The sequence below is a fragment of the Vigna angularis genome, chromosome 1, assembly GCF_016808095.1.
Source record: "Vigna angularis cultivar LongXiaoDou No.4 chromosome 1, ASM1680809v1, whole genome shotgun sequence".
Classification (NCBI taxonomy): Eukaryota; Viridiplantae; Streptophyta; class Magnoliopsida; order Fabales; family Fabaceae; genus Vigna; species Vigna angularis.
In genome coordinates this window covers 39,470,102-39,484,962 of record NC_068970.1, presented here as the reverse complement: position 1 = coordinate 39,484,962, position 14,861 = coordinate 39,470,102, and the positions used below count along the sequence as shown (strand labels likewise).

Sequence of the window (14,861 nt, the reverse complement as noted above, 5' to 3'; positions counted from 1 at the left end):
GTGTGGTGTGAAAGAAGGTGTTGATTGACTTCTTGATCAAAGAAGTCCATCAAGTTTGGTCCGACCTGTCGGATCATCAAGAGAGAGACGTTCGATGGAAGGCAAAATGCATGCTTTGGAGGGGAGGTTTTATGCGATCGAAACGACTATGAAGGAGTTTAAGGCAGAGATGAGGGGGATAACACAAGAACTGGGGCGCGTTCTTGAGAGGCAAACAAGGAACCATAAAAGGAGTTCGAAATGCAGTCAGGACTCGGTTATCGAGGTCGGGAAGGGCGAAAGGAAAATTCGAATGATGAGATGGAGGACGATAGAGGAGAAGTTCAACATAGTTGGATGAAATGTGTGGAATTAGCCACGTTAGAAGGCACAAGCCCCATGGGCTGGATCGCGAAGGCGGAGAAATTCTTTGATCTCCAAAGCGTCTCAAAAAAAGAGAAGATGAAGCTTACCTACATTTGCATGGAAGGGGGGGCGAGCTTCTGGTTTCGATTTTGGCAAAAGAAGATCAAGAATCCATCTTGGGGGTCATTAACAAAGGCGTTGATGCGAAGGTTTGGTGGTCGGAACAGGTGAACCATATTTGAAAAGTTGGCGGTAGTGCGACAGCGGGGGACCGAGGAAGAATATGTGTAAGAATTCGGGATTTTGGTGGCACAGGCCACAAGGGTGACAGAGGAGCAACTCCTTGGGTATCTTTTCGCTGGCTTACAAGAGGGGCTTCAGAATCTGATCAGACCCCATGACCCACGAGACCTTTTAACAGTGATGGAGAGGGCACGCGATATGGAGCAGGCGAGAATTCTTCCAAGGGTGAATGGAGGTACGGCGAGTAAGGGCGGACAAACATAGGGGAGGTACCAGGTGAGTACTGGTATGGTGGCGCAAATAGAGACAAACAGGGGAACGTCGAAGGGATCGGGAAATACCAACGAGGGGAGCGGAACGAGGAGAGAAGGGGTTACCAACACCGCGAGTTCTAAGGCGGGCAGTAACGCGGGTGGCGGTGCGCAATGACGTAGGGTACGAACATTGCCTTATCTAGAGTATATCAAGAGGAGGGAGGAAGGACGATGCTTCCATTGTGGAGGACCCTATCACCCTGGGCATCGATGTGCTGAGAGAAGCCTGAGGGTGATGATCTTAGCCGAAGGAGATGAAGAAGAGGAAGGAGAGGAAATGGAACAGAAGTGTATGGAGTTGTCCGTCTTTTCGGCAGGAGGGCTAATGTAGTCGAATACCATGAAGATGCAAGGCTGGATACAGAGGAGAAAGGTTCTGGTATTGATCGAGAGCGGAGCGTATCACAACTTTATCTCGTAAAAACTAGTGGAGGAGTTGGATCTAGAAGTAGAAGAAACATCACCTTACAAGGTGAGTTTGGGAGATGGGTAGAAAAAGGTGGCCCAGGGATGTTGTGTAGGGGTTTCTCTGAACCTGGAGGGAGTGGAAATAAGGGAGAAATTATATCTCTTTGAGTTAAGAGGGGTGGATGTCATCCTAGGTGTAGAATGACTGGCGACCTTGGGAGAGATCAAGGTGGACTGGAGGAAGCTCACTATGAGAATTAGGCCGGAGGAGAAGGAAGTGGTGATTAAGGGCGGCCCAACACTAACCCGTAGAATGGTTACCCAGAGGCGCTTCTGAAAGAAACTGAAATAGAGACCATGACCTTGGTCTGGAGCCTGAGCCAAGCAGAAATGGCAGGAGAGGGATTATAAAGAACAAGGATGACACCCAATCAAGAGGCAGCGTTGGAGAAGATCTTGGGGGACTTTGAGGGGGTGTTTATGGAGCCCCAAGGGTTGCCGCCGGTCAGGAGGGTAGACCACCGGATACCCATCAAAGAGGGCACCGAGCCTATCAATGTGAGGCCTTATAGGTACCCGCACCTGATGAAAGCAGAAATAGAGAAACAAGTCGCGGGAATGCTAGAATTGGGTATCATTAGACCCAACAACAGCCCATACTCGAGTCCTGTGATTCTAGGGAAGAAAAAGGATGGGAGTTGGAGGTTTTGTGTAGACTACAGAGCCCTGAATCGAGTTACAATCCCGGATAAATACCTCATCCCTGTCATTGAGGAGTTGTTGGACGAATTACAAGGGGCGACCTATTTCTCGAAGGTTAATTTGAAGGTTGTGTATCACCAGATCAAGATGAAGGAAGAGGATGTTTCAAAAACAACATTTAGGTCTCATCAGGGGCACTATGAATTCTTGGTGATGCCCTTTGGGCTCACTAATGCCCCTTCTACCTTCTAGGATATGATGAATTCAATTTTGAGACCCTTCTTGCGAAAGTATGTGTTGGTGTTCTTTGATGACATCTTAATATATAGTAGAACTTGGAGAGAACATGAGCATCATCTCAGGGACATGTTGGAGATCCTTTCTCAATAGCAGCTATTTGCAAATAAAAAGAAATGTGAGTTTGGACGGCGGCAGATTAAATACCTTGGCCACATGATTTCGAAGACAAGAGTTGAGATGGATGAGGAGAAGATCTCTACAGTAATGGAGTGGTCGAAGCCCAGCAAAATCAAGGAATTAAGGGGTTTCTTGGGCCTCACTGGATACTATAGGAGGTTTGTCAAAGATTATAGGAAAATGGCAAGACTTCTCACCGATTTGCTAAAGGGGAAGTTTGAATGGAACCAGGGAGGGGCAGCGGCTATGGAGGCCTTGAAGAAAGCAGTAACCACAACCCCCGTCTTAGTGTTACCAAATTTTTCGAAAACATTCCATGTGGAATGTGATGACTCAAGCAAAGGTATAGGGGTAGTCCTATCTCAGACAAGAGGCCAATAGCTTACTTTAGCAAAGTATTGTCTATAACATCCCTCACCAAGTCAGTTTATGAGAAAGAGTTGTTGGCTCAGGTGCTGGCCATCCAACACTGGCGAAGGTTTATGGTATATACTGACCAGAGGAGTCTCAAGTACCTCTTAGAGCAACGTATCACGACTCAAAACCAGCAGAATTGGCTAGCCAAGTTGCTTGGGTACGAGTTCGACATTATCTACAGGACAAGTGCTTCCAATCGAGTTGCAGATGGGTTATCACGAAAGGGAGAAGAAGTGGAGGAAGGGGAAAAGGTGTTGCAGATGATCACCAGGCCTTATTGGCCAGAGTTTCAGGAGATACTAGAGGAAGTAGAGGAGGATCCCGGTTTGAAGAAGATCATGGAAGAGGTGAAAACTAATCTGAATTCCCACCCTGCATATACTCTAGAAAATAGGATGCTACATTATAAAGGGTGGCTAGTGCTCTCGCCAGATCAGAGTGGATACCAAAGCTCTTGGCATAGTTCCATAATATTGCCACTAGTGGACACTCTGGGCTGTATTGAACATACAGGAGGATTGCACAATCTCTGTATTTGGTGGGTATGAAGAAGACTGTGATAGACTTTGTGGCAGTGTGTTTGATATGTCAGCAGCATAAATATCTCGCGTCCTCTCCTCAAGGACTCCTCCAGTCCTTACCTATTCCCCAAGCGATTTGGGAAGAGGTTAGCATGGATTTTGTGGTGAAACTGCCAAAATCACAGGGTTATGACACGATATTGGTGGTGGTATATCGCTTGAGTAAGTATGGGCACTTCATACCTATTAAACACCCCTATACTGCTAAAACCATAACTGAAATCTTCGTGAAAGAGATAATCAGAGTTCATGGCATTCCTGTGTCAATCGTGAGTGACAGGGACTCCACTTTCCTCAGCATTTTTTGGAAAGAGATTTTTAGAAGTCAAGGAACACAACTATGTATGAGCACCGCGTACCACCCAGAAACTGATGGGCATACAGAATTTTTAAATAGGGTGCTGGAAACTTATTTGTATTGCTTCAGTTCCGAGCAACCCAAGGTATGGAGTTCAGTGTTGCCATAGGCAGAATACTGGTATAATACCAGTTACCAGGGGGCCTCCAAGTGTACCCCCTTTGAGGTGTCTATGGGAGGTTACCACCTACTTTGACAAGGTTCATACCAGGAGAGACAGTGGTTGAGGCAGTGGCTCAGGACCTACAGACGCATGATGAAGCTTTGAAATAGTTAAAGTACCATTTGGCCAAGGCCCAAGATAGGATGGCTCGGCTCACTAACAAAAAGAGAAAGACATCTAATATCAAAGAGGGGGATTGGGTTTTCCTCAAAATCAGACCTCATAGGCAAGTTTCTATGCCTACAAGGTTATATCCTAAACTGTCAGCACGTTATTATGTCCCTTTTCTGGTGCTCAAGCAAGCGGGACAAGTGGCCTTTAGACTACAACTGCCGGAGACTGCCAAAATACACCCAGTATTCCATGTGTCTCAATTGAAATTAGCTATTGGAACTCACCAAGTGGAGGGCGAATTACCTGAGGAACTTCAAATAGATGGCCTTATTTGCAAGCCATCAAAGGTGCTACAGAAACGAGACAAGCAGCAACAAGGAGAGATGATTACACAAGTCCTAGTTCAATGGCAGGAAGGAGGCCCAAAGGGAGCTACCTGGGAGGATGAGACCACTATCAGACAACATTTCCCTGAATTCAACCTTGAGGACAAGGTTGCTCTTGGGGTGGATGGTAATGATAGAGTATTAAAGGTTTATGAAAGAAAGAATAGAAAATAGCGGGAAAGGCTATTGTCAGTTAGGGTTAGTTTTGTTTTAAAAGGGGAATACTATAAATAGTGGGGAGAGTTCAACAGGCGGTTTTATTTTTTGACTTTTGAGGTTGAGACTTGATCATTGTTCCAGTGGAGGGAGAGAGGCTTCCTTGGTGTAATTCTTGATTCGATACTTCATTCTTACAACAATAATATACACTCTTTTACTGTTTTTTATGTGTGTTGGCGTGAAAAAGGGTGTTGATCGACTTCTTGATCAAAGAAGTAAGTTGAAAATAAGACTGATTTATTATTCTCAATCATAAAAAATACATTTTGATACCCTCTATTTGTAATAATCTAATTCTCCTAAAAAGGGAAATACGAAAACTAGGAAAATAAAATAAAAGATTATATATTTATTTCCTCTAATTAGGAAGATTCTAAAGATATTATCTCAAATTACAACACTCCCCCTCAAGCTGGATCATACAAGATTGTATGAACCAAGTTTGGAATAGTCAAACTCAATTGTAGAGAACGTGAATAAACCAAATTGGACAGCAATGGACAAAAGCGAACTAGCACAATGAAACTTCAACTTGGACAACAATAGACAAGGGCGAACTAGCACCATGAAACTTCAACTTGGACAACAATGGACGAGAGAGATTTCCATCAAAAATGGATGATGACTTGCAGCAGCAAACAACAACAAACTACAAGAACAGATGAAGGGCCTCCAGTGGCGAACATCAACAAACTGCAAGGACTAGATTGCCATCAATAGTGGCGAACAGCAACAAAACTTCAAGAACATGATTTCCATGAGTAACGTATGGGAGGCCTTCAAAGGCTAACAGCCACAAACTTGTAGGGACTTAACTACCCTACACAGCAACAAACCTTCAAAAGGACTTAACTGCCCTGAACAGCAACAAGCCTTCAGGAAACATCTGTCCTGTAGAGGCTAACAGCAACAGACCTGCAGGGACTACACTACCTTGTAGCGGGTGGAACTTTCTCCTCCTCACGACTAGACAACAGAACGTGTAGGTGGAAGAACTAGTGAGAACCGATTCGTACGAGGGACAAATCTAAATCCCATAACTTCGAAAGAGTCAATTGGCGGTCTCAAAGAACATCTCTCAGTGAGCTGTTATAACAAAGCATTGACAGTGAAGAGAGCCTTTCACATTAGTGATGGTAGAAACCAAAAAACACCAAATATCGAAGACACTTTGGAGGTCCTAAGTTCTCTACTGGACTACTCCCAAATGGTGATACTTACACTGTATCACAAAAGTACGGGCTAAACTCTAGCCCAAGAAGAAAGTTCTCCGCAGGGGCTGAAAAATATTTCCCCTCGCGGCAAACAGCAGAAATGACGGCTAATGCACTTAACGAGACACTCTTAATCTTGACCAAAGAAAATGCGGCAGCTTATTGAGGCAGCAGCGACAAACTGCAGAGGTTACAACAACTGACTAACAACTGACTGCAACAACAGCGTCACTAAAGCACCTGCCAACAAGGCTGATGAATTGTTGACTGGAACATCACAGCTACAGAAATAGACTTCCCTTCATGCCACAGGCCAACGGGAACATCACATTTGCAAGAGAGAATCATAGAATTGTAACCAAATGGTGGAGACAGGCTTGGCCACAAGTGTCGGTGCATTCGGCGGCACAAGCGGCGGAGACGTGGCAAGAAGCACCAATCAGTGTCGCACAAGAAAGAGGAAGAAGAAACCCATTGGTGGTGGCAGAAAGCCCGTGAAGGTAGAGAACCCTTCTCAATGGAGAAGATGATGGAAGCAGGAGAAGTAGTACTAGGAGCTGGTGCATCAGCGACAGCAGCAGCGGAGACAAAGCACTGTTGCTCGAGAAACAAAAAACGAATGAAGCTTGCGGCGAATAGTGAGAAGCAAAGAAGACGCAAATTCTGCTATGGAAGGTCAGAACAGAGAGGAGGAGGTTCGGCGAGTCGACCAGAAGCGGCACAGTGTGATTCCGACACCGGGACAGCGGCGCGTGACAATCACACACACAAGATCTGACAGAGAGAGGAGGTGCGTGACGGCACGTACGGAGGAGTCTGAGACGTCGACCACCAGGGTTAGGTCGCGCTCGAAGAGACAATCCAGATCCGCTGGTCACCGATCGGAACTGCGACGGTGACCGGCGGCAGACGGTAGCCGGCGACGTACAGAGGCCGGCAGCGGACAGTGACCGGCGGCGGAGAGCGGCGGTGCACAACGGAGTAAGCAGCAAAGGCAGTGACCTTTCTTGGGTTCTTCGAAGAAGAGACTTTCGGTCTCTTTGATTCAACTGGCAGTCAATAAGAATGCCAAAAGGAGCCAAAATTGATTGGGCATCAACAGATCTAAAGCACCATTTTCAACTACTGGTCCGAAAGGGAATGGGTTCGAATTCCATTCTGATCATACTCAAACAAACTCTGTATTTGGTAATACTGGAAAAAATGCTAGAATTCTAAGGCAGAACTTGACTAGGGCAATTGGAGCCCATTAAAAACACATGTTAAAGAAGAGACTTTTAGAGGGCTGTCGGTGGCCATGACAGCCGGCCGTAAGCAGACAGCAAAGACAGCGGAAGCGGATCAGACAGACTCTAATACCAAGTTGAAAATAAGACTAATTTATTATTCTCAATCATAAAAAATACATTCTGATACCCTCTATGATGGCAACCCCTTTAGGGACTTCCCATCCAAAGAAGTATCAACTTAAGACTAAGGGAAGTTGAATAAACAAAAGGATATTTTCTTTCTAAGTCTTAGATAGATTCTCTTTAACTAAAATACATTTACACTGTTTTTGTAGGTCACCAATAAGGGTGGGAAACCATGCCAAGCTTGCCAAGCATAGGAAGGAAAAGAAAGCAAAGAAGAAGTGCCATTGCCGAATTGAACAAGCTGCTAGCACGTGGCCAGCATTTCTGCATCAGCCATTGCACATTTTAAACGTGTTAAATGTGTTTCACCAGGAAAACACAACCCACGCTGGCTACCTTCATCAGCACATGTCATTTGTAAATTCAGTAGCTTTCCTTGCACGTTTAATAGCTTCTCTTCACCTATAAAGAGAGGAACAATCCTTTGTAAACTTCAACTTGAGTAATATAGTGCATTGCTGCTGAATTGTATCCAGCCACTACTTCTTCGAGTTCATTGCTTTGTGCCACTTTAGCACACTCATCCTCTACCTTCCTTTCCTCTTGGAAGGCCTCCTGAGTTAGAGAATCCACATACACACATCCAAACACCGTGAGACATTACCACAAACACCTTGCATGCGCCTTCGTCATTCAACCATTTCTTCAATTCGTTGCCACTTCTGGATCAAGGAGCCACTCAATTCTTGAAGATTAGAGCCGCTTCTATCATTTGGTATCAAAGCCAGCACATCCGCGCCTTGCTTCAAGAGCTAAGTTGCTCTTTCCTTCAATTTTTCATATTTCCGTGTTGTGCAGCTCACGTCACTGTTTGCCACTTCTGAATCAAGGAGCCGCTCAAGTCTTGAAGATTGGAGCCGCTTCTATCACTCTATTTGTAGTAATCTAAGCCGGCCGCAGGCAGACAGCAAAGACAGCGGAAGCGGATCAGACAGACTCTAATACCAAGTTGAAAATAAGACTGATTTATTATTCTCAATCATAAAAAGTACATTCTGATACCCTCTATTTGTAATAATCTAGTTCTCCTAAAAAGGGAAATAGGGAAACTAGGAAAATAAAATAAAAGATTATATATTTATTTCCTCTAATTAGGAAGATTCTAAAGATATTATCTCAAATTACAACAAAGTCTATCAGACTTCCAACACAACCTCCTCACGCCAAGGTACATGAGACTAAACATTAATGGATGGTCCGATAATGGCCCGATAGCGAGTGGAACAATATGCCTAACAAACAACAAATATTACTAGGATAGGCTCTAACCATAGCTCTGATACCATGTTAAGAAGTGAACTTTAAGCCTAACTCAACCCCACAAAACCGGCTTGTAAAGTGAGGTTTGTACCACTTATATACTCTAAATTGGCCTTATTTCTAGTCGATGTGGGACTTCCAACATAAACAAAGGGTTATAACAAATTTCCACCCCTACACACAGGACTTGACCTCAAGTCCTAGTATTATTTTTTGTAGCAGCAGTACGAATCAATAGATGAACAGGGAATCACAAAGAAGTTGAAGCATTGAGTACAATCCCGGGAGGTCTGCTTGAATCATTCACAATTCTTGAAGACAGTCCCTGCAACTTCTTAGTTAATTCTTGTAAGACATCTTCTTGGAGGCTAGCCAATCAAACTGCTTCTTGAATGGATTGTGGCCTATGAACATAGACTTTTTGAATTCCAATTTTAATCTGGAAAGAAAAAGAATTAAAGCAAGTTCTTCAAAATTATTACTCTAGCTAAAAGAGTATCAAATTTTTCTAAATTCAGTTAAAGAAGTTTCGTATTTCAAAGAAGCCAATTTAGACACCGGATCATCAAAAACACCATCGTTAAACCTATTTCCCATATCCTGCAGAATTTTTGTCCAAGATTGGTGGTTAAAATCAAACGTTTTAACATAATGTCTCTGCCAAGCAAAGGCTTTTGCCTTCCATTGAGAGCAACAGTATTCAAGCTCTCTGTTGGACTGGGGTTCCTTCAAATTCAAAAAACTGCTTGGCATGCCAATCTCTGAAGTTTGTCCCATCAAAACTGGGAAAGTGTAAATGGGTTCTAGCAAGAACAGCAGAAGAAGAATAAAAAGATTCTTGATGTGCTACAGGCGGAAGTTCAATTTGCTTGGCATTGCCATCGAAGAGATCAGTCCTTCAACAACTTGTTGTAGCCCACACAGATTTCTGAGTAGCTTCTTGGGATTCTTTGAATTCTGCCACCATTTTTCCAAAGAGTCTATCCTGCTCTCCAATTCCTTGTTGGTCACTATCATCCCTGGCTAGCTGATACCAATTGTAATATTCTTTCTCACCTCTTCCACCTCTTCACGTAACTGCTACCCAGTAACCACTTCTTTCCACTGCCACTGTTCCTTACAGCAATGCATGGACACACATTCACAATTATACTACCGGAACTCATGCAGCATTGCACACACTCAACACAAACTATTAGAATACTTCTTTCTTGTTTTTATTATTACAGACTGGGGTTTTTATAATAACAACAAATTTGTTACAAATCAACTAACATAAAACTATTCTAAACAAAGGGTTATAACATCCTAAAAGAAAGTCTCAACCCCCTTCCCGCAACATCTGTTAATAGCTAACTAATTTTTAAATTTCTTTCTATAGTAAACTTTCCACACCTTCTCATTATTCCCCTTTTCTATTATTACTTGCACCTACTGGAATAACCTTGTCCTCAAGGTTGAATTTTGGAAATTGGTCACAAGCTAAAAGAAAGGATGAATATATCTCTTAACCCAATGATTGATGCCATCTAGCACCCTCTCCTACATGATCAATTCTAAAATAGTATTTCCCAAGCACTTATTATGGATGCAAACTGTTTCATTCAATGCCTCTGCAACACCTCTAGAATCGTCCTTAAGTAATCTTCTACGGATCATTAGTTCCAATTGTCCATATATGATGTTGGAGCTCCCAACAGCTATCTAAAAATATATGCTCATGATGCCTAACCAATTCCATCAAATCCTTTGTCAGCATAAAATTTATGTTTGCTCTAAGGATTCTTCAACCTTTCTTCTGTTGCTGATGAATTTAGTAAGCTTCCTTCCTTCACAGAATAAGTTAATTTCAAGTTTTCTTGATCCACTGTAATTATATCTCCCATTCTTTGACTTGTAAGCTGCATCTCCATCCAAAATCGTAGCTTCACTTTGGCATATGATACATAGTAAGTGCAAAAACCAAGTCGGGGAACATCTGTTGGAAAAGCAAGCCAGTATTTGGGTTTCACAGTTGGAGACCCTACCAAGTATGCCACTGTGATAGTTTCTTAAACTGAGAAAAACATGGGGGTATTGGCACTAGTTGACATTGGACCTTTTTCCCACTGGAATCCTGAACACCAACGTTTTCATTGACAACAGGAATCCTTATGATATCCTCTATGCCATTCCAGGGGATTGTAAACAACAACCACCAGATTTTTCCCATTGGAGAAGTCGACTTATTATGCAGGACAATAACTTATATCCAGAAATGGACATTGTTAAAATTTAATCTGTGGGCTCTTACATCCCGTTTTGGTTGCTCCGTCTGTCAAACAAGCAATTGATTTTGTAACAACTTTCCCAGCCTTTGTATAACGTATTCAAAAGTCATTTAGCATAATCATCAGCAACATGTTTTTTGTACCAAATACTACATCATGATGTTGAGCCATAGTCTGCTTTTGGACCTAAGGCACTCCTCCCTTTGAAATATTCCAACTGCCTTTCAAAAACAATACTGCTCTCTGCCTCCAGATCTTCTACTCAGCACAGCACAAACTCCTCCCAAGATGGATTCTCGATCTCTTGGCACCAAAACTTGCCAGTAGCTAGGAGTTTCCCTCCATGCTGTTAAGGGCCAAGCACAATCTTTTAGTTTGAGAGGTGTTTTGTACCTCAGAATCTTTCAGCTTGAGTTATCCATCCTAATTTATCAATTCCCTCAAACATGGGCAACTCCACCCTTTTGAACCAAGGGTGAAGTGGTTCTTCCTCATCTTTATTAAATCCATCATTGGCAATGTCCGCCTCTTCTCTTTTCTCCTCCCTATTGATTGAATTTTCGCCTCCATTTGACAGTTTCTTTCTTTCCTTGATTTCAAGAAGCACTTCCTTTATTTCTCTCATATCTAGTATGATTTCTTTTACTTGAGTCATGTTTGATCTCAAGTCTGCAATCTTCTTCCTCTGTTTGCTGAGCAGTTCCTTTATTTCTCTTATGTCTAGTATGCTTTCTTTTACCAGAGTCATGTAAAACATTATGAGGAAGCTTCAAAACAAGGTAAAACACCTGAGATAGATTGTAGGGGCAGTTCCTCAAAACTGTATTAATTTTCAGTAAACTTCTTAACACATGTTTAAAGAGGAAAATACTTCCTTTCACACAGGACATTCCCTGTCCAAAACTACTATGCTCTCTCCCATCTACCACATAAGAAAAGAATATATAGACTTCCTAAAAGAAAGTCTCAGTCCCCCTTCCTGTAACAGCTGCTAACGGCTAACTAATTTTTAAATTTCCTTCTATAATAAAGTTTCAACCCCTTATCATTATTCCCCTTTCTATAAGTACCACTTAAACAAGAAATACAAAACAGAACATGGGCAAATGCATGAGCCATCTACAGAAAGTAAATATTTAAGAATACAAGAAAAATGTTTGAAATTTCTTGAAATAGGAAAATGAACCAAATTATTTGAGCTTCACAAGACAAAGTAAAAAGGGAGGACAAGTGTAAGAAAAATAACTAATCAGAAACAGGTAAGACAGTGAGCAATCTTGAACAAAAGGGTTCCCAAATTTTTCTGGAGGGACACTATGCACAAGGGTACAAGTATCATTATCATCTTTATCTGGTATCAGATGTCGGAGACTCACCTCACTTGTGTTTCTATAATGCACAAGAACAATATGCTCATATTCCCTGCCATGAAACAATATCAAGGATGATTACGAACAACTACTACAGTAACAAATATAAAAGCATATCTCAAATAGTTATGAACAACAAAGGCTGATTTTGTTTCAAAGTCTAGGCTAATTTAATCTTTGCAATTCATTTAAGGTTTAGTTAACCTCAAGGAGGATTTTTTTCCTGAATATTGCGTGTTTGTTTAAAGGATCCAACATTTTGTGACAAGCATAATAGTAATGTGTGCGGGATATGCAGTTAGATTATAACTAAAATCTACTCACGGATCCAACATCCAATAGCTCCGCCTCTGGAAATTAGGTTTCTGCTCTCCATGTGCATAGTAACAATTTAAGGCTTCAACATTTCCAACCTATCATGCAGATTATTAAAACATTTCAAGTGAAGAAATCAGTATATGAAATACCATGAAAAAAAATGGCGACCTAAACATATCAATATAGTAATAGTAAGTGAACAATGTTCAGAAAACATACTAAAAAGTGTCCTTAAACAAATATCAGTTATATGTAATATATGTGTGTGTGTGTGTACACAGAGAGAGAGAGAGAGAGAGAATAACTGATAGACAAAATCATTCATTATTGTTTTCAAAAGCATCTTAGAAGCACAAAATAGGACAGCTTGTTTGGACAAGCTTCTCCAGAAACCCTTATACGAGAAAAATATACGAAGAAAATTTGAAATGAGTTTCTTCATGAGCTAAAATTAGTAAATGCATAAGCTAATTTGTAGAAACTCTTTCATGACTTCTCCAAATTCTTATTTTTAACCTGTGAAGATAATTTGAATTTATGGAGAAGCTCATTTCATTTCTTTCTTCTTATTTTATTTCCTATAAGTATTTATGAAGAAACTTGTCTAATACAATTGAAAATGAAACTCCTAATAAGGACTATTAAATACTTTTAAATAATACTATCTGCCACTAGTCACCTGCTTGAGACATCTATTCAATGTTTTGAATATACTTTTTCAAACAATTGAAGAAATCTTGCCTCCCTCTTACAAACAGATTTATGGCTGCATTGCTGCAACTGAGACCCCCTCTAGACACTTGCTAATAATAAGTGTTCCTTTTTCATGGAAACCGAATAAACACAATAGCACATACACTAGTAAGTAGCTACACACCTTGAGTCGTTCGTGTGCTTCTCCCACAGTTCTTCCATCTCTTTTCTTGCGCCAGTTATGACCATCTTTCCGGAAGAAACGCAGAACTCTTTTGTTAAATAGAAACAGGGATCCACCTGTTAAGTAGATCAAATGATAATGTTGTCATTTTGAATAAACAAACAAGAATGACAAAGGTTGTCATTTTTTCTTATTTCTACAATCAATCAGAAAAAGGGAAGACGGCTGTTACTGGTTGGCTGTTGCGGGGGCTCTTGGGTGAGCTGGAACTTTTCATGATTCTGTAAAATGTACATCACTTCTGCAGGCTTCAGCCATCTGGCTTGAGCTTCATGATGCAGATCATTAATATCGTATTCGTAACCTGAAACAACAACAATAAATAAGTCCAACAAGTTATAAACCTTTCTATCCTCATCACCATCACCATCACCATCACCATCGTTTTCTTTTCTACCTTAGAGCAGATGAATTAGATAACACGGCGACATGTTTAACCATTAATAAGAACTTCAAATGCAACTAACAACTTAATTTTTTCTTATCTGCCCAGCACCAATCAATTACTCCAATATTACAATTCAATCCGAAGAAAAATGGGTTAGGGGCAGCAAAATAATCTATTAAATTAAATCAAAATGCTAAAAGCATGTTACATAGAATATACTAAAATGCTTTAGTGTAAGTGCGAGTGTTTATTTTTCACGGATTCCAAACAAATAACAATGATTCCAAAGCACACATGGTCCCAATTGAAAGCACCAATGACAGAAAACTAAACAAAATGCACACACACCAAGTCACAAGTGATGTGGCTCATTTCAACTGCACAAACAAACCAAGTCAAACTCATTAATTCAACCATACACGCTCCAAAACATTAAACATCCCAATTTCCAGTTTCTTTTTCTTTTCCTAAAGAAAACGCGATTAAGAAAACGAAAAGACACGTTTACCAGGTGTCATGGTATTGAACCAGAGGAATGAAAAGCTAGAAGTGGAACAGGACACCGAGCATTTTTCGAACCGGAGAGGCTTCTAGATTTGGTTCGGTGCGGTCTGCAACGCACGCTCGAGTTGGTTCCTAAGAATGGATCGAGAAAGGAAGTTGAAGAAGCAGAAAGTGGAAACACAGAGAGTTGGTCTTGGTTGAAAGTTAGAATTGATTTGAGGTTGTGATTAAGGTTAAGGTTAACCAACGTGCTTTTATTACTCAATTTTTTTTTTGTTACAAGTTTATTAAACAACTCGGAGACCACGACCAAGACCAAGACCAACAACATATGAGAAACTTCATTTATAGTTGCTATGTCTTGCTTTTCCCACCTCTATAATTTATTTTTAGATATTTCAAGATCTATGTGTGAAATAGTTTGCAATTATTATAAAAAGACTTCAAACTTGGAGCAAGTTTGATTTTTCTGACCAGTAAACGCAAGGACTATTTTATCCTCAGTGTTTACCTTTTCT

At 41.2% G+C, this 14,861-nt stretch overlaps 1 protein-coding gene across 7 annotated transcripts in view; it reads right to left on the bottom strand.

Annotated features, from left to right (window-relative positions):
* Positions 1 to 14,656, bottom strand: part of LOC108339409 (calmodulin-binding transcription activator 4) — a 30,794-nt gene extending 16,138 nt beyond the window's left edge. For 3 of the 7 annotated variants that reach the window (XM_052879277.1, XM_052879283.1, XM_052879286.1), the window contains exons 1-5: positions 14,348 to 14,656; positions 13,624 to 13,755; positions 13,392 to 13,507; positions 12,521 to 12,609; positions 12,203 to 12,248 (exon numbers count right to left, since the gene is read on the bottom strand). In XM_052879277.1, the coding sequence (XP_052735237.1) occupies positions 12,203 to 12,248; positions 12,521 to 12,609; positions 13,392 to 13,507; positions 13,624 to 13,755; positions 14,348 to 14,357 (393 nt within the window). In that variant the 5' untranslated portion in view covers positions 14,358 to 14,656. Of the gene's footprint in view, positions 1 to 12,202; positions 12,249 to 12,443; positions 12,449 to 12,520; positions 12,610 to 13,391; positions 13,508 to 13,623; positions 13,756 to 14,347 lie in introns of those variants that run through there. The other 4 variants (XM_052879280.1, XM_052879279.1, XM_052879282.1 and 1 more) reach the window with 2 other exon arrangements.
* Between the last annotated feature and the right edge of the window lie 205 nt (positions 14,657 to 14,861).